General features: G+C 53.4%; 2 protein-coding genes across 10 annotated transcripts in view; one reads left to right on the top strand and one right to left on the bottom strand.

The window, feature by feature from the left end:
• Positions 1 to 12,763, top strand: part of Sptbn5 (spectrin beta, non-erythrocytic 5) — a 43,924-nt gene extending 31,161 nt beyond the window's left edge. For 6 of the 8 annotated variants that reach the window (XM_076929535.1, XM_076929534.1, XM_076929533.1 and 3 more), the window contains 18 exons: positions 308 to 480; positions 2,896 to 2,986; positions 3,086 to 3,232; positions 3,968 to 4,105; positions 4,195 to 4,451; positions 4,552 to 4,885; positions 4,968 to 5,180; positions 6,159 to 6,355; positions 6,462 to 6,666; positions 6,908 to 7,102; positions 7,186 to 7,356; positions 7,619 to 7,836; positions 7,966 to 8,155; positions 8,318 to 8,494; positions 8,610 to 8,714; positions 9,226 to 9,297; positions 10,255 to 10,372; positions 11,972 to 12,763. In XM_076929535.1, coding sequence (XP_076785650.1) covers positions 308 to 480; positions 2,896 to 2,986; positions 3,086 to 3,232; positions 3,968 to 4,105; positions 4,195 to 4,451; positions 4,552 to 4,885; positions 4,968 to 5,180; positions 6,159 to 6,355; positions 6,462 to 6,666; positions 6,908 to 7,102; positions 7,186 to 7,356; positions 7,619 to 7,836; positions 7,966 to 8,155; positions 8,318 to 8,494; positions 8,610 to 8,714; positions 9,226 to 9,297; positions 10,255 to 10,372; positions 11,972 to 12,039 — 3,069 coding nt within the window. In that variant the 3' untranslated portion in view covers positions 12,040 to 12,763. The remainder of the gene's footprint in view (positions 1 to 307; positions 481 to 2,895; positions 2,987 to 3,085; positions 3,233 to 3,967; positions 4,106 to 4,194; positions 4,452 to 4,551; positions 4,886 to 4,967; positions 5,181 to 6,158; positions 6,356 to 6,461; positions 6,667 to 6,907; positions 7,103 to 7,185; positions 7,357 to 7,618; positions 7,837 to 7,965; positions 8,156 to 8,317; positions 8,495 to 8,609; positions 8,715 to 9,225; positions 9,298 to 10,254; positions 10,373 to 11,971) is intronic. The other 2 variants (XM_076929536.1, XM_076929537.1) reach the window with 2 other exon arrangements.
• Positions 12,293 to 21,583, bottom strand: Pla2g4b (phospholipase A2 group IVB). 2 transcript variants are annotated; one of them, XM_076929541.1, is made up of 20 exons: positions 20,311 to 21,583; positions 19,578 to 19,644; positions 19,189 to 19,325; positions 18,921 to 19,049; positions 18,597 to 18,637; positions 18,411 to 18,453; positions 18,089 to 18,143; positions 17,697 to 17,827; positions 17,383 to 17,466; positions 17,132 to 17,169; positions 16,330 to 16,465; positions 15,588 to 15,724; positions 15,138 to 15,360; positions 14,885 to 15,002; positions 14,459 to 14,596; positions 14,262 to 14,366; positions 13,904 to 14,083; positions 13,585 to 13,751; positions 12,945 to 13,131; positions 12,293 to 12,861 (listed from the first exon to the last, which is right to left on the bottom strand). In XM_076929541.1, the coding sequence occupies exons 1-20, from the start codon at positions 20,488 to 20,490 to the stop codon at positions 12,641 to 12,643; spliced, it is 2,517 nt and encodes an 838-aa protein (XP_076785656.1). In that variant the 5' UTR covers positions 20,491 to 21,583; the 3' UTR covers positions 12,293 to 12,640. The 2 variants fall into 2 exon arrangements, with proteins under 2 accessions (XP_076785656.1, XP_076785657.1); XM_076929542.1 differs by having other exon boundaries at positions 19,578 to 19,650; positions 20,736 to 21,583.
• Between the last annotated feature and the right edge of the window lie 29 nt (positions 21,584 to 21,612).

The following is a 21,612-nucleotide window of genomic DNA, read 5'->3' as shown; positions in this document are numbered from 1 at the left end:
ACCCGACCCCAGTAACAGACATGTGTAACTCACAGGAACCTGGGAGGATAATGAGTAAGACACAGGTCTCACTCAGAGCTTGGTGGTGAGGGGGCAGAGCTCGGCCTGCCCTGGGAATGGATACTAGACGCCAGCCAAGTGTCTCCCCTATTCTAAAGCAGTAGGCAGCCTTCCAGGGTTTAAATAATGTCTACGGGAGAACAACCGCTTTGAAGAAAGGGTTTGTTAGGCTGGCTCTAGAGGGAAACATAGTTCAGGGTGGAGTGGTGACAACCCTATAGTTATTGTGGGTTCCCACTTCCACCAGGACCCCTTGGTCACTGTGGAGACTCTTCTGTCAAAGCACAAGAGGCGTGAGCAGGGCCTGAAGGCACAGACTGAAAAGATCAGTGCACTGGAGGCCGCAGCCCACAGCTTGCATCAGGGTGGATACCCTGCGGCCCACAGCATCCTGGACAGATGCCAGGCCCTACTCCTGAGGTACCCATGGCTCTGGGATGGAGGGAACTGGGCGTGAGCTAATGTGGACATCCACTACCCAAGCTCACCCCTTCCAGCTCTTCAACCTCTGGGCCCCACTCCATGCCTTTCCCAAAGCCTAGGGTCACATGCTGGGAGTGCCCTTACTCCTGAGCCCACAGTGTGAGCCTGCTGTCCATCAGACAACATATGACATCCACTTCCTTCTTCATCGTGGCATTATCCTCCAAGAAGCTCACACTAGGAAACTGAGAGGAAGTGATTTAATGACAGGAAGGGACAGGAGCAGTACCAGGTGTCAGCCCTTCTGACCACAATCCCCAGTCTCTACTCCCTAATGGACAGGGCCTGAAGCAAATCTCACTTTCCTAGTTAAATCTTAAGTCTGCCTCTGAGGCCTGTAGTATCTTAGCATGGTGCTTGTCTCTCCTGAGTAGGTTGAAACTTACGCAACTGAAACTCAACCAGAGACCTGCATGGCGTGCCCATTTTGTTATACTAGCCGTGCCTTCTCCCTCATAACAGCTCCTCTGGCTCAGCTGGCCTAGCTCCCCCAGCATGTAGACTAAGGCAGATACCGCTAAAAGCCATGACCAGACTGGCTGTGGCTACCTTCCCGCTTCTGTGGCTCCCCGTGATGATGCTCTAACAGGGGCCAGCATATCTCCTCTCATTTGTTTGTTTGTTTGTTTGTTTATATCTTGTGAGTATGAGGACTTTGCCTGCATGTGTGTCCGTGTACCATGTGCTTGCCTGTTATCTACAGAGGCCATACCTACAGTTATAAATGATTATGAACTGCCGTGTGGGTGCTGGGAATAGAACCCAAGTCCTCTGGTTCTGCCAAGCCACCTCTTAGGCCCCAATGCTCTTCATTACTTCAGGTGGACTTCCCTGGGTGCTCACGGAGGTCTGAAAAGACAAACAGCAAGTTAGTTTACCAGCTCTGTTACCTCAGGTGGGAGCTGGTGGGCCCAGTCAGCCCCAGCATGATGTCATTGATCTTTCCCTCATACAGGCTTGTGTCACTTCAGTGGAGCCTCTGGTTCCCCCAGCTCCATGCCCTTTGGTGTAGGTGTTAACACCAGTGAGGGAAACCACTGATGAGGAACTGTTCATGGGCTGTGGGGTGGAGGTATTAGAACTTTATTCAGTGCGCATGTGCTAATGTTTTTACTACATTGGTTCAGAGGTACATATCTGGAATATATAAACTAATACCTAATGTAGTTTGTATATATTAAATATTTTGTGTTAAATATTAAAATGGTGTGTATGTGTGTGTGTGAGAGAGAGAGAGAGACTCCTGCTCACACCAGTGTGTAATCAAAAACATGGCTCAAGCCAGGCATGCTTGCACACACATGTAATCTGAGTGCTTGTTGCAGGTGCAGATCATCAAGAGATTTGAGGCCAGCTTGGTCTTCACAGAAAGTTTGAAGTCTGGCTGAGCTACATAGTGAGACCCTGTCTTAAAAAGAAATGGGGAGGGGTTGTCATGACAGCAAAGCAAGTGGGGCGTTTGTCACATAAGTTACAGTGCTGGATCAATGGCAGAAGGGGAGAGCCAGTTCCTGAAAGTTGTCCTCTGACCTCCACATGCACTCCATGGCACACACACACATGCAGGCATGCACACTGGCACACATGTGTACACACACACTAATGTTAAATAAAATAAAATGTAAAATTAGCATAAAAAAATCAAAACTATTCTAGTGACTCAGACCTGTAATCCCAGCTCCTCGGGAGACTGAGGCAGGAAGATCAGGCTTGCTTGGGCTATGGAGTAAATTTAAGGTCAGCATGGGCAAGTCGTGAGACCCTGCCTCACAAGTTTTAAAAAGCAAAACAAGAGCTTAGGGTGCAGCTCGGTATTAAAACACCAGTATGTGTGACGTCATAGGTTCAATTACCGACGTATTTTTAAAAGGTGCTTAGATACTATATTAGTCTGGATGATTATATCAAAGTGCTGCAGGCTGGATGAGGTAAACAACAAAAATTATTTTCTCACAGTTCTAGAGACATGAAGTTGGAGATCACGGTGTTAGAAGGGTCTCTCTGGATTATAGGCTTCCCCCATGTCCTTACATGGTCATCCCTTTGGGTGTGTCCTACCTTAACCTTCTTGGACAATAATAGCTGTCCTCTCAGATTTGGGCTGACCTATCTCCAAACACACTTATGTTCTGAGAGAGTGGGTTACACCATGAATGTATATGACATGATATGGAGAGGAAGCATATGAATCTTTGTTTCAAAGGAAACCTCAGATCCAGGTCATTGTGATATGGCTCACAAAAGGCTGCACTACACATGTGCACATACAGGAGACGGAGGGAGGGGGAGAAACTCTCCAGTTCTGGTGGTCCATGGGGTGAACCCAGGGGGTCCATGAGACTCTTCTTGCAGGACAGAGGCACTCACAGAGCAAGCGAGGACCCGGGGACGCCAGTTGGAGGAGCTGCAGAAGCTTCGGAAATTTTTGCAGGATTCCAATGAGGTTCCCTTTGCTTGGGCTGAGAGGGTTGTGGGGGTACACCTTCCTCAGGGGCTCTCCAGAGGTTAGAGAAAGCAAAGCTTGGTTCTTCCCTTGTGTCAGGTAGCTACATGGCTGAGGGAGAAGAACCTGGTGGCTTTGGATAAGGGTCAGCAGGACCCAACCACGATGCAAGCACAGTTGCAGAAACAGCAGAATTTCCAGGCTGAGCTGAATGCCAGTGTTCGCCAGCAGCAGGAGCTCCAGATGGTGAGGTTCCAGGGGTCCTGGGGGCCACAGCCCAGGCCCCAACATCCCTGCAGCTGGCTTTGAATCATAGTATTGACAACAGTGTCTGTCTCGTGCTTCCTGTGCAGACACTGTGCTAGGTAACAGTTGATACTTTTATGGAAAATATATTGAAACATGTATTGAAACATCTGGAGCTCAAGATGTCGAAACAGTATCTTTTTTTCTTTTTTTCTCCCACCCTCCCCCACCCCTTTTTTAAAACATTTGTTTTCTGCCTGGAAAGGAATCCTGATCCCAGGCTGATTATTCCGGCTGTCAAGCGGTTTGTTAAATAGTTCATGCTAGGTTACCTCATTTAAGCAATAATCATTGCTACTCCATTGCATGACAGACAAACAGATTAAGGAACTAGTGAGGTTTGGTGTTAGGTCACATGCCCGAAATGTCAGCACTGGTGGCCATGGTAAGTTAGATGCAGCCTGGTGTGGTTTGGGTCATCCCAGTACTGGGGATCACAGACAGTGCTGGGCAGCAAGTCCGAGGCTAGCCTGGACAGTGTGGTGAAAGCCTGTCTTTAAAAAAAAAAAAAAGATGATGAGGAGGAAAGGCTTGGACACTGGGAAGAAAGAAGGAATGGAAATCTGTCCCATGTCACAGTCAGCTTGCAGAGGCTGCAGCTGTGGGGCTGGTCATTGACACCATGGTATCAGCATCCTCAGTCCAGAATGTATATACCATGTTTGTATGGTGTAGGAGGGGCAGAAGCTGTTACAAGGGGGCCACCCAGCCTCAGAGACCATTCAGGAGCAACTAGAAGAATTAGGACGCCTCTGGACTGAGCTGCAGATCAACTGCCAGAGGAAGATGGCCAGACTACAGGGGGCCCTCAAGGTGAGGTGATAGTCTGTGAAGTAACTCCCTGGACAGGACTCTAGGACACAGCACCCTCGCTCTCTTATGCTCACCACGTTCTGTCCTAGGTCCTGCATCTTCAGAGGTTGCTGAAGGAACTAGAGAACTGGCTGGAGCCCATGGAAGCAGAGCTGAGAGTCCCTGTCAGAAGCCAGGACCTGCCTAGGGTGGGTGAGCTTCTAGGGTCCCAGGAGGAGCTAGAAGCAACCATGGATAGGCAGGCCAGACAAGTGCAGGAGTTGCAGAGCCAGGCCCAAGCCTGCTTTCAGGAAGGTCACTGTCTCGCCAAAGGTGTGGAAGAGCGAGCCCAGCAGCTGCTTCAGAGGTAGATTGCCCAGGTCCCTGGTTTGATACCTTGTCTTCCTTTGCCTGCTTTCTTGGAAGAAAACTAGTTTCAACACTGGCCCCCTCTGGTTCCCTTTCAGGTTTCAGGACCTTCGGGAGTCCCTACAAGAGCGCAGGGCATCCCTGGAAGCCCAAAGGCTCCTCTTACAATTCTTCAGGGATGCTGATGATGAAATGGCCTGGGTTCAGGAGAAGCTGCCCTCTGCCACAGCCCAGGACTACGGCCAGAGCCTGGGCACTGTGCGCCACCTGCAGGAGAAACACCAGGTGCTCGCCCGTGCTGGGAGACTGGGGAAGGGGCAGCCTCAGAGGGGCTGGAGGCTCATGGTCCAAGGACAGGGCACTGTGGACCAGCACAGCCTCTGCTTTGAGGAACACCTATTTTCTTTGGAAATCCTGGGATGGAAATTCCTTGTAAGTCTGTAGGGTCCAGTGAATCACCAGGGTGTGGGTTCCTCGGATTTCTAGCACATTCCTGGCCCCTCCTCCTTTGCAGAATTTAGAGAATGAGATCAGTAGCCACAAGGCTCTGAGCCAGATGGTGACAGGTACAGGACACAAGCTTGTACAGGCGGGACACTTTGCCGCTGAAGAGGTGGCCACCCGGGTGCAGCAGCTGGAGGTGGCTCTGAACCACCTAGAGACAGAGGCAGCACGGAGGAGGAGGATGCTGCAGCAAGCCCTGGAGGTCCAGCAGGCTTTGGTGGAGGTGAGGGGATGCTGTCAGATGAAGGATTCAGAATTGGCGGGAGAACACTGGGAGTGTATGGAACTGAGAGTCGCCTCCCAGGGCAGGCAGAGAGAGCTATGCCCCCCTGCCTCCAGCACCTTACTTTCACTTTTTCTTCCAAAGTGGGGTTTCCAGCTAGAACTTTGTGTCAGAATCACCTGGAACCTTCCCCTTGCAATTACATCTGAGCTACCTCACAAACTAAATACATAACAAGAAACATAAGCACCTAGGAGGCTGAGCTATAGTAAGACCCTATCTCAAAAAAGAAAGAAAAACACCTCAAAAGTAGCTAGAAGCCAGGGATGGTGGCTTGTGTTTGTGATTTCAGTCTGAAAGCAGACACAGGAGGATGACCACTTCAAGTTCCAGGCCAACCAAGGCCTGTAAAGTGAGACCCTGTCTCACAACAAGATACAAAGTAATAAGAAATGAAAAGAAACAAAGTAAGGATTGTTGGCTAAAATTTGCTTTTTATTTTATTTTATTTTGGTTTTTCAAGACAGGGTTTCTCTGTGTAGTTCTGGCTGTGCTGGAACTCACTCTGTAGACCAGGCTGGCCTTGAACTCAGAAATCTGCCTGCCTCTGCCTCCCAAGTGCTGGGATTAAAGGTGTGTGCCACCAATGCCTTGCAAAATTTGCTTTTATTATATTAAATAGCAACACTGTCTCTGAGGAGCAAAAATAGATTGTCTTTATTTTACATGAAGAAAAAGGAAAGAATCACCTGGAAACCTTAAAAATGCTGGCATTCATGGTCCTTCCAGTACAGTAAGAATCTTCTGGAAGGTGCTAGGAAGGACCCATGAGGGCTCTCCAGGCAACTTTCCCTGCAACTGAGTGGGACACCTCCCAAAATCCTATCCCATATCCCCTAACTCCCACTCTGACTCCTGAGGATCCCACTCTGAAGCCCTGGGCCTAAGAAAACTGATTCCTGCTGTTACTCTGCCTAGCTCCTGGAAGCAGGATCCTGGTTAGCTGAACAGGGCCATATTCTGGACAGTGAGGACCTGGGCCAGGATGCTGAGGCCACACGGGCTCTTCTGCGGCACCTGGAGGCCACCACAAGAGTCTTGGAGGGGTTCAGCAGTCACATTGAGCAGTTACAGCAGACAGTGGCCCTTCTGGAGAGTGGGCAGAACCCAGGCAGGTAGGCCAGAGCTACACACTCCCTGACCCTTGTCAGAGGCAGAGGAGGCTGGTCCGGTCTGGAGAAGGAGGGATGCAGCCTATGCGGTCCTTTCTTCCTGTCATAGTCCTAGGGTGCTGGCCCAGCTGCAGGCTGTGAGAGAGGCCCACACACAGCTTCTGCAGAGAGCAAAGAGCAGGGGGCAAGCACTGCATGAGCAGCTGCAACTATACCAGCTGGAGCAGGAGGCCTTGCTCCTGGATGCCTGGCTGACCACCAAGCTGGCTGTCGCTGAGTCCCAGGACTATGGACAGGATCTAGAAGGCATCAAGGTGGGTTAGTCCTCGGTAGACCTGAGAATGGGGAAGAGGCTTCCTTAGGTAAGGAGAACATGTTTGAGAATGGGAGATTCTGAGGGGTGGACAAGGATTCTGGAGGAGTGTCACCAAAAGAGTCTGCAGTTCTAGAACTCTAGGGTTAAGTGATGTTGGGGCCACTGGTATTGCCAGACTCTGAATGAGCTTCCAAGGCTGCCAATAGAAGCTCTGCAATCCCTGGCCTTACCCCTCCTAGGTGCTAGAAGACGTGTTTGGTGCTTTCAACAGAGAAGTTCAGAGCCTGGGCCAGGCCAAGATGCAGACCTTGAAGGAGCTGACGGCTTCCCTAGAAAGAGGAGCACCCAGGTTCTACCCTCAGATTCAAGCTCAGAAGTGTCGCATCCAGACCACTTGGGAGAGGCTGAACAAGGCAATTAAAGTCCGTACAGAGGTAGGCCATGTCTCGGGGGTATGGGGCCGTGGAGCACAGTATAGCTCCAAGAGAGTCCCCCCTCCACCCCCATTCTTTCTCAGAACCTGGCAGCAGCCCGTGATCTCCGGAGCTTTGAGCAGGCTGCCTCAGAGCTCCAGGGGTGGATGCAGGAGACATCCTGCTGGATGCTGGAGGAAAAAATCCAAGATCACAGCCTGTCACCTGCACATCCCCAACTGCAGCAGCAGCAGCAGCAGCATAGGTGCCTGCAGGTAATGACCTTGCCCAAAACTGCTCTCCTCAGCACCACTCCTCCAGGCATACGTCAAAAGACCTGTGTGCCTCAGTCTCTCATCAGAGATGACCGGCAATGGCCTCACCTGGGACCTGCCCCTGAGCCACTTCTCCAGGGTATTGGACCACTCCCCTCTGACCCAAGGGACTTGGAACAGGTTTTAAGCAGAACGGAGGGGTCTCCACAGGCTAGGGGATACTGACTGGGGAGCATGTCAGTGCATCATGTTCTGGTTGCAGAGAGAACTGCAAGCTATTGAAAAGGAGGTATCAAGAGTACAGATGGAGGCCCATCGGCTTGGCCAGCACTACCCTGTGGCTCAGGGGAGCCTTGGTGAGTGGCTCACCAAGGTGCAGGGGACCTGGGCCAACCTGGAGGCTAAAGTCCATGATTGGAGCCAGAAGCTGTTGCAGGCTACCCATGGCCACACCTTTCTTGGGAGCTGCAGGGAATTGCTGTAAGTAGGGTCTACACTGTTAGCTCAGCTCTTGCCCTATCCTGATGTTTGGGGGAGTAGCACTTCCTGCCCTTGTTCCCCAGGCTGCCTCACCAGCTCTGCTAGTAGCTTTCTTTCCTTGCCTGACAGAGCCTGTGCTCAGGAGAAGCAGAAGCTGCTTTCCTCAGAGAAGCAGGCTGAGGATGTGGTGGGAGCCAAGCAGTTCCTTGAGCAGCATGAGGAGCTGCAGCAAGAAATCCAGGAATGCTGCCTTCAAGCCCAGAACATGCAGCAGGAAGGGCGGCAGCTGCTGGATCACGGCCACTTCATGTCCCTGGAGGTGTGAGCACAGCGGAGGGCAGGGTGAACCTCACCCTGAGGCCTAGCAGCCCTAGGGAGGATGAGGAAGGCTGAGAAAGCAAAGGTCCTTGTTGGCTTGGCTCTCCTGCTAGCCTTGGCGGGTGGGAGCCCTGCCCAGGCTTCCAAGGCTCCCTTCCTGCAGGTGGGAGAGTGTATGCAGGAGCTGGCAAGACATCTGCAGGAGCTTCAGGTCACCTGGGCTCTGCATGGACAACGCTTGGAGCAGAACCGGAACCTGCAACAGCTACGGCAGAGGCTGGAGCTGGCTGAGGCCTGGCTGGCCTCCAGGGAGTGCCTGCTGCTGGACCCCAGCTGTGGGGTAAGGGGAGGCAGAGCCTGCTGTTCTCGGTTCACTGGCCCTTGGGCTAAGCCTGGAGGGTGAGGAGAGACAGCACCCCAGAACTGAACCACGTGCTGTGACTAATTTCTCTCAGCACTCAGTGTCGGAAGTGGAACGTCTGCTCTACAGACATGAGGGCCTGGAAAAACTACTGGCAGCCCACGAGGAGAAGTTCATCCAGCTTCAGACGATGACAGAGGTCAAGGGCTGGAGGAGGGGAGGCTGGGTATACTGAAAAGAGGCATGAGGGTCACTGGGTGGGACAGTTGGTCAGTCTACAAGTTAGGACTCACTAGAGCAGCAAGGCCCTGTGGAGTCTTCCTCAGGGCTTCTCCTGAGGGAAAACTACCAGCCCCTGCCATCCAGGGCTCCTATGGGTGAGTTCCAAGCTGAAGCATAATCAAAGAAGGGACCAACACTCTTGGAGTGGGAGAGAATGGGTCGGGGGGACAACTCGTCTGAACACTGGGGGTTGATTGCACATCTGGCTGAGATAAAGCAACTGCAGCCTGGTACCCCCACTGGATACCACTATCTCCCTGGAGCATGTAGTTAGGTCACAGGGGCACAGGTGTCCAGGGTCTGCACTCTGGAGCAGGCACAGGGGCCAGGAGTGCTGGGGCCCACTGGGAATGAGGACTGGGTGTCTCCCTTCTTGACTATGCTGGGCCTGACATCTGGACCCCCCCCCCCCAATCTTGTATTTTCAGGAGGCAAAGGGTGCTCATGTCATGGAGGTGTCTGTGGAACTTGACCAGCAACCTCCCACAGAAGGGAGGCAGGTGTGTGCTAGCTCTGACTGCAGGCAATCCCATATCAGCAGCCATCTGGGTCTGGTACTGTACTTTTTTCCCCAAGGTGAGGTCTGTAGGCCTGGCCTGACAGCAAGATTGCCGGGGCTGCAGGCAGAGGTCCTGAGTGGGAAGCAGGAAGCTGACTGGGGTCAGTTTAGAAGGTAGGCTGAGCAGAACTGAGGTCTGTCTGCAGTACTGTCAGATAAGCAGGCCACAGTCTGCCAGCCAGCCTTGGGTAGCACAGCAGGTGAGCTGTAGGGGACGGAAGGAGAGGCGCTTGGGCCTCAGGTTCCCAGTGTTACTTATGGAGCTAGGAGCTCTCACAGCCAGTATCTAAAGTCTAGAAAGTGGGACTTGCTGTTTTTCTCAAAGAACTTAAAACTCTGAGCAGCAAAAAAAAAAAAAAAAAAAAAAAAAAAAAAAAAAAAAAACTCGGCCAGACACAGATAATTAGGTAAAGATTGTCTTGTCCTGTCCCCTTTGGAGTCTGTACTGACCCCTACCTCCGTCCCGTCCCTTCCAGCCGGGGACTGTGTGGGTTCTGTTCCTTTCCGGCCTCATAGGTTGTGTTAACTCTAAATGCTAGGTCTTGATTGGTCTGGACTGTGGCCAGGCCCAGGCCCATTAGCAGGAAGAATGTGCAGAACATACCACCCTTCACCATTTGTGTCTTCCTCATGCATCTGCTGGGTTCTCTGTGGAGCGGTGGGATTCCAGGGGTTCTTCCCTGTCCCTGCTGGGTTCTCTGTGGAGTGGTGGGGACCAGGGGTTCTTCCCCGTCCCTGCTGGGTTCTCTGTGGAGTGGTGGGGACCAGGGGTTCTTCCCTGTCCCTGCTGGGTTCTCTGTGGCGTGGTGCGGTTCCAAGGGTTCTTCCCCATCCCTGGGTCCTAGCTCCCTACCTCACTGTCACCACCTCCCCTTGTTCCCACCTTTTTTTTTTTCAGAATCCCAAAGGGACCCTGAATTTCTCCACTTCCCTGCACTGGGGTCTCGGTGGGGAGCTAGGAGTCTGCTTGGGAGTCCTGGGTGCAGCCATACTGCAGCACCAGAGAAGAAAGGCAGGCAAGGGCCGACTCAGCATGCCCCCTAGTCCTTGGGACAGGGACACAGCTTCTAGGAAGGATATGTCTTAGGCTCGTGAACCTCATCCTCTGGTTCCCCGCTGAGAGCAAGGATGCTGTGCTCAAGTGGGATACAGGTGGAGTGGTTTTCCCTTAATCCTGAGATGCCAGGACTCAAGGCCCACTCTGCTGAGTGGACTGGTGAGGTTTCACATGGAGACCCTTGTTCCCACCCCTCACACCTGCACTCTGAGGTGACAGCAGGACTCAGGCGCAGGCTCCCTTTCCCCAGACTCCAGGGACATGCGATCACAGGGGCTCACTTCACCTTCTCCCTTATCTCCCCACCTTCTATACCTGGGGAGCCCTTGCCGGTGACAGGTCCTAACCCCCAAAAGCTCCACATACTTAACTGCTCTGGCCATCCCCCAGTCAAGAGTCTTTCTGGGTGTCCACTCCCCTGTCCACTCCCCTGCTCCCCTGGATCGTCTGCCCCAAGCCCTCACTCTCAAACTTCTTTTCCTTGTGCTCAGAGACATCTGAGACAGCGCCTCTGCTCTCTAGCTCCATCCTGTCTTGACCCTGCCTCTGATTCCAGGGGGACACAGGGTCAAGGTGTCAGCACGTCCAGCAAGAGTATCAAGGCTAAGGTTTAGGCAGACTGAGCACAGGCTCTTCGGCACCCTCAGCCTCTTGTGGATCCTGGCTTCATGCTTAGCCATCTCAGTTATGCCTTTCCTATATCCAAGCCAAGGGACTTCAAGGCCCTCTAAGAATTGGGGCACTTGGGGCATACAGAAGAGGATGCAAACACTCCTCACACACGCACGAGGGTCCCCAGGTCCAGTATGACTGTCATATATGTCTAGACTGATGCACAGTTGTGTGCCTGAAGGCTCTCATGCTGTAACAGGTGACAGTGGTCTCTCTTTTGCAAGCCTCCTGAGCTCCAGCTTGATTCTGATGTACAGATGAAGGAACAGGAGTTGTACTAGACACATCAGTTTATGGTGGTCCTGGGAGTGACCTGAGGGCATGCACTTTACCACTGAGATTTATCTTAAGATTTATTTTTTATACATGTGAGTACACTGTTGCTATCTTCAGACACACCAGAAGAGGGCATTGGATCCCATTACAGATGGTTGTGAGCCACCATGTGGTTGCTGGGAATTGAACTCAGGACCTCTGGAAGAACAGCCAGTGCTCTTAACCACTGAGCCACCTCTCCAGCCCTCGCTTAGCTATCTTTTATTTACAGCTTAATTGTGGCCTTGAACTCACTCTTGTAGCCCAAGCTGGCTTTGAACTTGTACTCTTCCTGATTCAGTCTCCTGAGTAGCTGGGATTAGAGGCCTAGGCCACCAGGCCCAGCTCATAGTGGCTTCTGGTGGTGCTGACAAACACCTGCCTGGCTGACAACGCTTGCTGGATCATGAGAATCAAAGCTGTCACACCCTACTCCTCTCTCAGCCTCTGGTACCCACTCACCACACCTAAGCTAGGAGCAGGTGGGATGTTCCAGGGATGGAGAGGGCTAGACACCATGTTTAGGGAAGACTTTATGGTGTTTGGTTCCTAATCTCTGTTTTCCCAACAGGTCTAAACCTTGAAATGAATCCTGAGCCAACACCAACCCTCGGGGCTACCAGTGGAGACACATCCTAGAAACCAGTTGACTACTGGCCCAAAGGTACCCACCCCATGGCTGCTCGGGACCAGTGTGGAGAACACAGCTCCTGTCAGAGGATAAGCAACACTGTTGTCATGTGTCACTGGCTATGCCTGAGATGGACCATGGCTTCATTGCAAGATCTCTGAGCAAAGATGACAACCTGTGACAGAATCAGAACTTCCATGCTAGTGGCCTCTTGGAAAGGCGACCTGCTTCAGAGTGGAACTAACAGCCTGGTACAGCAGATAATCTTGGGACAGCATCACAAGTGCCTCCCGTTTATAAGAGTCCCTGTAACATGTAAAGTGTTCCATGTCACAGTGTTATGCAGCCAACACTGCCCCAAGTCCATCCATGAATGATGGTCATAGCACCTGTTACAGTTTCCAGCCTAGACTCTGACAGGGTTGCTGACAGGTTAGTGTCACCTGTGGAGGTCCCAGACACACATCCTTGTGGAGCTGTGCCTGGACATCAGAGTCTCCAAAGTCTCTGGAGCACTTGGTGATGCTGGTCTTGAACTCAGAGCAGAAGGGGAAGGAGGTGAAGATCAAGTGTGACCCGGGTGGGATCCCAGCCAGGGTACCTCAGCTGTCACTCTGGCCTAACCTGTCTGCGCTTTCTCCGCCGCTGCACGGCCTGCCGCATGGCCTCTCGCAGCCGATCCCGGTTGTTGCAGATGTTGTAATGTGTCAGACATAACAGCTTGTCCACGTCTTCCTGGCTGTAGGTCACTTTTGTATAGTAGTATGGGGAGTCGGAAGAAGACAGATTCACCTCCCCAGCTGCCTTCTCCTCCGATGTCCGTGGCACCCCTGTAGGAAGAGGGCCATTTGAGCAGGAGGCCTGGGGTCACCTGCACTGAGGCAAGGCTGGAAGAGAAGTGACCAAGGCTCACCAGGGGCTGAGTGGTCTTGGAAGGAGTCATTGACCAGGGGGAAGTGCAGCACAACTGGGGCTTCGGGCTGGGTTGGGTCGCAGAACATATGGCACTCCTGAGGCTGGCGCTGCTCCTCAGGACTCGGTGAGATGGATGGGAAAGGGATGCCCTGCTCCTGGCAGAACCGGCTCACAAGCTGCAGCTGCTGCTGGGCAGGCAGAGGGGGCATTAGAGGGCTTCCCAGTGTGCTCCATACAAGGCTGACTAGACAAGGCCATTCACTAAGATGCACAGGACCTGGTGCTCAAACACCAACTTGGAGACTCCAGTGGACCTGGAGCCCCAGGCTCTCCTGAGTTAGTGGCCAACAACCCTCGAAAAGCAGGAGTCAAACGCTGGAGCAATAGAGAAACAGCAGGTATACCAGAACCAGCATAGTGGGGTTCAGGCACAGCGAAGAGAGCCATGGTACAAGATAGATCAACAGACCAGGAACTCAGCTCCCCACTCCCCGAGCAGAGTTAACTTCCCTGTAGGGGCTAACAGAATCCAGAATCCTTGGTGCATGGTGCCACTTTGTACCCACGAATGGAACCTGGGCCAGATACTGGACCCTAAAGCAGATCTCTTCAGGGGCCCAGAAGACAGGGTAGCCCACCTGAAAGGCTCCATAGAGGTTGTAGTCCAGTGACAGGATGAGGTCCACATCCCGTGTTGGCTGCAGAAGGGGTGGGCAGCTAGTGTTGATGAAATAGCCAACATCCAGGAGGCAGAGGTGGGGCTCGGCGGGCGTCAGCTGGTTGGGGAGCCTGTCCAGTTTGGAAGCTGCAAAGGTTTGGGGGTGGGTGAAGCAGCACTCTCACTGTGTGTTCAGACCCACAGAGACTGTCCCTCGTCCCTGCCAGCCTGCCAAAGCGGCATGTGTGTCCTAAGGCTAAGAGAACTGGAGAGCCTGTGCTGAGCACGGAGGCAGATACCTTTCCAGGTGGAGAAGTGAGGGTGGCGGAAATAGTCCTTGTGGAAATGGAGGCCGCGCATGAAGTTGTGGGTGGCCTGGGCGAGGGGACGCTTTGTCAGGAGGTCAGTGAAGAGCTCAGCAATCCTGCCAGCTGTTGTCGGTGGTTCTTCTATCTTCAGATGGGGGACCTGCTCTTTGTCTGCATGGGCAAGAGAAGGGGTGAGGCAATGAGGAGTGACCTTAGGAAAAAGGAGGTCTCTGATCTTTTATTCCAGTCTCCGTGGTGACCGTGGAAGGGAACCATTTGACGTTCACATGCCTCAGACACTCCAAACTGGCTGCCCATCTCTCTCCTACAGAAAAGCCCAAGCACCTACCCAAGTTGGCCTGATCCTGGGCCCAGCGGTCCCAGAACTGGCTGGGTTCAGAGGACCAGTACAAGCTGTCTTGGAGGCTGGCAGCAAACAGATTGCTCCAGATACCTGAGAAAGGGGCAACAAGTGACAAGTCCTCAACTGCTGTTCAGCTGAACCCTCCCTCTCTCCGGCTGAGGTAAGGTGAGGGCCTTCCTCACCTTCCAGGAAGCAGATACGGGACTCAGGGAGCTGCTTCACCAGCCGCCCCATGAAAAACTCAGAGCCGAAGAGCTCAGAGGGAATGAAGGCTCCATACTTGGGGAAGCCGATTTCATAGGGAGAGAACTCGCACCATTCTGTGAAGACAACACACCTCAGCCAGGAAGGCCAGGGACCTAGGCACCCAGACTTAAAGACCAGGGACTTTATTTAAGAGTAGTCTGGGGGCCAGGAGGCTCTCAGGCCTTGTTACAAGCATGGGTCTAAGGCCCCTTTCCCAATCCCAAAGGTATAAGAGCTGGTACGGTGACAGTTTTCGGTGCTTGGACCAGAAAGGGACATCAGGTCACCTCTTATACACAGGACTAATTACACTGTACTCTACCACCCATGAGAGTACAGGTCCCAGTTCTGAAGCCACTCACCCCCAAATTCAAAGGTACTCAGGCCCTGCTCCTTGCTGTTGAGGGCACAGTAGATAGGCAGAGGGTTCTGGCCTCGACTCAGGGCCTCTCGTTGATCTGAGAGTTTGTGTTCATGGGGCTGAGGGAAAGAGCTCAGCCTAAGCCCACAGCTTCCCGGCGCTGGGAGTCTTTCCCACATGCCACCCAGGGATGGGCCCATCTCCAGATGGCTTTGCCTTAGCTTTACCAACCCAGGGCCCACCCTTCTCCCTACCTTGTCATGCAGCAAGGCCTCATTAATGAGGGCCCACAAGTTGGTGAAGCAGGTCGGGTGGCCCAGGTGAGCACGCTCAGCCAGCTCTTGCCGGTACCGCCAAAGCTGGCTGGGGGCCAATGCCCCCAGCTTGCTCTTTGTTACCTGGGTCTTCAGCAATTCAGTAGGCCCTGATAGGTCCTTCTGAGACCACTCTGGGTCCTCATAGAGGTTGGCCAATGCCCTGAGGAAAGGAAAGGCTTAGGAGTTAGAGGATGTCAACAGCAAAGGCCCCCGTCTGACCAGCACCTTCTTCCCGGGAGCACACTGCCCTACCTGTGAGCACGGTTCCCAGTCCACGTAGCTTGCTCCGGGACCTATGGGGCTCAGGAATCCCTTTCTACTACATTCCCTCCCCCTAACACCACCGGCCGACAGCAGCCTCCAGCACTCAGCTCACAATCAACTCACCAGGTGGATCCTGAAGCCCCAGTGATATAGGAGATGCAGTCCAGAAGGCCAAGCTCCTTCAGGCCAGCCAGCTGCCCATATAAAGATGTCATTGCCCGGATCCCACCACCTGTGGCCATCACAGCAATCACTGGGATCTGGAAGAGGAAAGCCAGGTTCAAGAAGGCCTGAGGGATAGAGAAGGCTGCATGGGAAGAGCATGATAGTCAAGGGGCCCGTTGAGGATCTAGTCAGAAGAAGCCTTCCAAAGGTCTCACTGTTTCAAACATCAGGGCTCCAGGAAAAACAGCCTAACAAGACCAGGCTTTATTGCTTATTGGCAGCCCATAAGGAGTCTGGGATCACTTCCTGGAAGCCCCCAAGGCTCCTTCAAAATTCTCCCAAAGGTCCTGCTCTCCAGTGCTGGAATGTATTCCCCTAGGAAACAGCTGAAGTTGGTCTGAACCTCTATTCTGAGCCAAAAGACCCTCCTCGTACTAGTGAGTCTACCTTACTCATCAGTCAGGTGGGGGATCGAGAAACAGGGAAGGCAGGTCAGCCTATGTGGAAATTCCCATCTGTGAGCAGCAGGTGCCTCATGCATCACTCTGACAACATTGAGGAAGAGGAATGGGGCAGCAGGGCTTGCCAGTGACAAGCCTGAGTGGGCACCAACTCCAGCTTGCGCAACTACCCCAGCACTGAGCCCCAGGCCCCAGCAGGCCTGAGAAAAACTCCACCTAGCTGTGCTCAACCCTCAGACCTCATCCTCCTGCAGGTCCTGGTCCAGCTGTAAGGCCTTTTTCAGGGCGGCAGCTACCACCTGCTTCCTCTTGCTTAAGAAGGCCTGCTCCTCGGGGCAGGGCCCACAGCCCAGCCGCACAGACAGCTCCTTTGGTCTGGGGAGAAGGAAGAGACCCAGAAGTAGTTACAGAAAAAGAAACTGGTTGGTTGGTTTCACCAGCCAGACACTTGCTCTCTCTACTCCCTTCTCAGTTCTCACTACTACCTGCTGTGGAGTTGGGAGAGTAGAACCCAGAACCACCCACACACGTGACTGTGGTGAAGCAGACGTTGGGACTCAGTGCATCCAGGTTCCAGCACTGAGTTCCACCTCCAAGTCAAATCTCTCCCTCCCCCACATCTCCAAAAATGATGACAGGGCAGAGAAGGCACTGCCTCACATGTGATGAAGAGCCACTCTCCCAAGATGGCAACTCCTCAACAGTCTCCATTCCAAGAGGCATACCTCCCCCTTCATCTTGGTGTCCTTGCTCTGCCTCAGCCTCTGGCATTGTCCTCACCTCCCCGCCTGCTTATCTACATAACACACTGATCCTGAGTTTCCCAGGATGGCATACTGGGCAGGGCCCACACATACTGTAGCAAATCCAAGTGGGGACATCAAGAACAGCCTGTCCACGCTGAAGCCCAATCCTGATGCAAAGCCCTATGCACCCAGGAGGTGCTGCATCTCCCACCCCAACCCCGTCATCCTCCTGGCCAGACTGACCACGCTGCCTAAGTGCTACCCCTGCTCTCTCATTCCCCAGATAGGCTCTTACCCTTCTTCTTTCTTGAGTTTCAACCTCATCAGTGGCTCCTGAAAACCAGGAGTACCATGAGAAAGGCTGGGTACCTCCACCCCACTGTGGCCTTGGTGTGCCCCAGAACATCCCCATGGACCCTTGGGCCCCACACACTTTCACTGGGTCCACCACCCTTACACCCACTGATCGCCTCAGGCATGGCCTGAAGGAGGCTGATCGAAGACCAGGGCCAGCAGCAGTCCTGTACATGGACCTAGCTTCTCTACCTGGGATGTGGGGAAGATGAGTGTCACCGGCTGCGAAGAGGGCAGAGTTTGTAGTGGCACCTTCAGCTGCTCGTGGGGGTCATCCTTAGGAACAGGAAAAGACCCCTCGAGTCATTACTCCTCCTTTCTTTGCTAAGACCCCACCAACTCCCTATGGCAGGGACAGAAGAACAGGAGGGAAGGGAACAAAGGCTAATTAACCATGTGACCTAGACAGAAGTGCAAGGGGGCGGGTGGGGCAGCACAGCTCAGGCTGAGAGGTGCCGAGAGAAGAGAGGTGGTGGTCCTAGGGTCCCAGAAACAAGGCACACCACCTGCAGATGAACACTCAGATCTTGCTCCCAGCAGGTTGGATAATGGAAGCGGAAAGATCCAGTGCCCGCAGAGGCATCCTGGGGGCCCTCACAGGCCCCGGCAACCACAAGTTGAACTTGGCGCTCTGACCCTAGAAACAGGAACCAGAACCAAAAATCAGGATGGGATCTGTCCATGGAAAGCCTTATCAAGTCCACAGGGAAATCTGTCTCTGACATGGTCCAGATGGAGCCCAGGGGAGCCCCGGGGAGCTCCGTCATGAACTTGCCTCCCAGCCTTTGGCCCCACCTTTGGGACCTGAAAGAAGCCAGTATAACAAGCTTACCCCTTCAGAAAAGGAGAAGAGACAGGAAGGAGGATGGAAGGGCTACCTAAGGAGGATAGAACTCACTCTCTGGGTCTCTTGTCCTCTTCAAATCAACATGCAAGCAGGAGAGCTCCCGGGCCTATGGTCAAGAGATCCCCTGAGACACAAGCTACACCCCATCTCTGGGACTGTACATTGTGGACTCCTGGTCCCTATTCCCAGAATATTCTTTCATTACCCTTAGTCACTAAGCATTTGCTTAAGATGTACTCTCTTAGGGAACATCTATACCAAGGCTCCCAACCCAGCCGACACAACCCAGACTGTGGTAGACCTAGTCAGGCCTGGGACAACAGCACACAGCATGAGGGATGAGCTACGGGGGAGCCCTGGGTTCCTCACTCACCACCAGGATACCATTGCTGATGAGCTGTTCCTCAGAGTCTGTCCTGGAAAGAGGCCCCAGTGACTCTCTGCATTCCTCCTCTACCAGGCAGGGGTGGCAGCCTTGGTGAGCTGGCCCTGCCCCTCCCAGAAGGGAGCTTTCCACTACCACTCACCAACCTACCCCCTGTTCCCAAGACCAACTTACTGAGGCTGTAGCCGGAACTCAACTTCCAAGCGCCCATCCCCCTGGAAAGAGAAGCAAGTCAGAGGGACTGGCAAACCAGATGGGCAGGGAGGCTGCTGAGGCCTTAGTAGTGGGGAAGGACAACTGTCCCTTTCCAGGTCACTCTGTCTACATTCCTTGGACTGCTCACAGAAGGCTGTGCTTCTGACCAAGTGAGAAAGAAGCTAGAGGCAGGACTGCTCCTTGGTGAAAAGTCACCTGGGACACCTGGGCCTCTCCCTGGAGCAGGGGAGCCTCTGAAGCGCCACCCCCAGAGCTGGGGACCCCTACTTTCCTGAGCTTTACCTGAGCGTTCAATGAGAAGCTCTGGAGCTGAGTCCCAACCTGCAGAGTCCCCACATCCAACAGCACTGACAACACTGGGTCATCTTTGGTTATCAGGTCCTGGTCAAAGACTTTCAGTTCCATAACATTCTGGAAGAGACACAAAGAGAGGCAGCTACAGACATGGGATGGGTAAGAGGCAAATGGGACAGGAGATGGCAGACCAGGAGACATGTGTGACAGTGGAGTACGGGGACAAGGATAGGGCCAGACTTGATGCCTGGTCTACCTTGAGCTGCCTATGGATCCGGAAGTGGAAGTTCTGATTCCAAACAGGGTTTCTGCTGTTCTTGACTGTGCGTGTCTGGACTGTGTGGCTGGAGGCCGTGGGCAGGTTCAGAGTCACATAGCAGTCAGAGGATGTGACTGCAGGAAGGAGGAACAGGTGTCTGGTATGATCGAGAACTTTCCCAGGCTGCCACTGTGTCCACTTCCTTTCTCCCTCAGACTCCATGCCCATAGGGCTAAGCCCTTGGCCACTTTCAGGATCTTCTCTCCAGCAGCCATCTACTAGCCCAGTCCAGCCTTCCCTGGAGACCCTCCCTCTGGTACTGAAGTACTCTGAAGCAGCCTCCCTGCTGTCTGCTTATCCAAGGGTCAGGGAAGCAGTGTGCCTACCTAGGTCCTTGGAAGGCAAGCCACTGGCCTGGAGGACGCGTACAGTGAGCAGGCATGTCTCCGGCACCTTTGCCTGCATGTAGACAGGGCAGGTTTGCTATAGGTAGATGTGGTCAAATGTGGCAGGGCCACAGGGGAGGTTGGGACAAACTCTTAAGGCTTAATTCTCTACCAAAAGGACCAGGTGCACCCATACCCATCAGAAAGCCAGAATGACACAAGATATGGCGTCTACAGGACACCTTCCCATAATTATATAACATGAGCCAGCTCCACACCAAGGGCTCAGCATACATTTACTTATTTGCCACATATCCTATGAAGGGACCTATGGCAATGGCCAACCCTGAGAGGAAACTGAGGCACTCTCTTGAGGCCTGGTTTGGCTCAGAACACAGGAAAGCTAGTTTGTTAGTGTCACACACTACTTCTGGGTATGGTACCTTTGTTTTTTGTCTCCCTGCCTCACCACACCCCACTCCTACTAAGAGGCTTTAGGGCTGATCTGAGATGTCAGGGACTATAAGCCTTCAGGGGACAGGAAGGAACACATTGGGGCTCAGGCACCATGAGTGAGCTAAAACCCATGCCATCTACCTCCATCCTGGAGATGGATTCTGCAGGGTTGGGATGGCAGCTACCAGCCCAGCCCACCTACACACTGGCATCCTCCATATCTGATGGGGGTCTCCAGAGCTCCTTCCAACTCCCCTCTGCTTTTGGAGATGTGGACACTTGCCAGTGTGCCCGAGTGGGGGTGCCTGTGCCACCTGGCCCTTTGTTCTTCAGCCACGTCTCTGGAAAGGTGCCAGTGGTCGAGTCCGGGAGCTCCACACGGCCAGGAGCAGAGCTGCGGAAGTTCAACTGAGAACCCCTGGGGTTCCCACATGCCAAGCAACCAAATCAGAAGCATGGAGTGGCTACTTCTTTCTAGGGCCCCCAGAACAGATTAGATCCTCAGAGTTCTAAGAGTTCAAATCTACGGTGTTCTCCCTGGAAGCCGTTCTCAGGACAGACCTCCATCCCAGGTCCTGAAGCTGGGAAGCATCCCTCCCTTTGCTTAGAGAAGCCTGCAGCTCCCTTTAGAAACAGCTGCCACCAGGCCCTGGATGGGGAGCCAAGTCAGAAATGGGAGCCCAGTGCCCTATGGAGCCTTACCAGAGCCATGAGACCAAGTCCACAGGAACAGGAATGATGGGGCAGTAGCCACAGGACCAACAACTGTCAGCTTTAAACCCAGAGCCAAGGTGAGCCAACTGGCCACACATTCCTCTTGGATCCCTCCCACAGACACCTCTGCTCCACCCAAACCCCACGCCCACTGCTGACCCAGCCACCTGCCCAGGAAGTGAGACACCTTAAGCCAACTAACGCTGGAGTCAGTGATGGCTCCTGGAGTTGGCCACAGGCTCCCTGAAGTGCATTCTCTGCAGCTGTTGCTAGCTGGGCTAGCCAACCAGCCCTAACTGAGAAAAGGGGGTTCCCCTGTGGCTGTTAGAGTTAGACAGGACAGCAGACAGTGGTCCCCCAAAACGGCAGTGACCACTGGGGCTGAGGATCACGCCGTCGATGGGTCCTTTCGCAATCTCCTTCCCAATGCCAGTACGACAGGAATGCCCAGTCTGAACTGGAGCCCTGAGCGATCTCAGAAGAGTACCTCAGGCCCCATTACAATTTGGAAGAGGCGTGGCTTTCACATAAAACAGCCCTTCAAAGCCACAGCTAGGCTGGCTCCACCCCTGGAGCTGGGTGGCCAGGGATGAGGCCTATGGGTTGGCATGCGGGGATAGGGGCTCTTCCTGCAGGGTGACAAAGGAGTCTGGGTGTGGAGATCAACTCTTTCCTCAGAGAACAGCTCAGAAGGAACATGGTTCCTGTCCCTTCCTGTTTATATTTACAGAACAGGGGTCACCCTCAGTGCTCCAGACCCACCCGCTTCCCTGGATCTGAGGGAGGAAACACAAACAGTCTGGGACAAAGCTACAGAGAGCACTGGTGGCCCTGAGCCAAGCCAATCAAGTCCCACCCAGCCAGT

The sequence above is a fragment of the Arvicanthis niloticus genome, chromosome 2 (assembly GCF_011762505.2).
Source record: "Arvicanthis niloticus isolate mArvNil1 chromosome 2, mArvNil1.pat.X, whole genome shotgun sequence".
Lineage (NCBI taxonomy): Eukaryota > Metazoa > Chordata > Mammalia > Rodentia > Muridae > Arvicanthis > Arvicanthis niloticus.
This window is presented reverse-complemented; position numbering and strand designations above follow the sequence as displayed.

What these genes read in the sequence shown, in the direction of transcription:
- Pla2g4b (XM_076929541.1), bottom strand. Translation starts at nt 20,490, where the DNA reads ATGCTTCTGATTTGGTTGCTTGGCATGTGGGAACCCCAGGGGTTCTCA. An exon ending in GAGTTCCGGCTACAGCCTCA is followed by an intron (nt 18,454 to 18,596) that starts GTAAGTTGGTCT and finishes GCCTCTTTCCAG; the next exon opens with GACAGACTCTGAGGAACAGC. An exon ending in ATCTGAGTGTTCATCTGCAG is followed by an intron (nt 17,467 to 17,696) that starts GTGGTGTGCCTT and finishes CCTGTTCCTAAG; the next exon opens with GATGACCCCCACGAGCAGCT.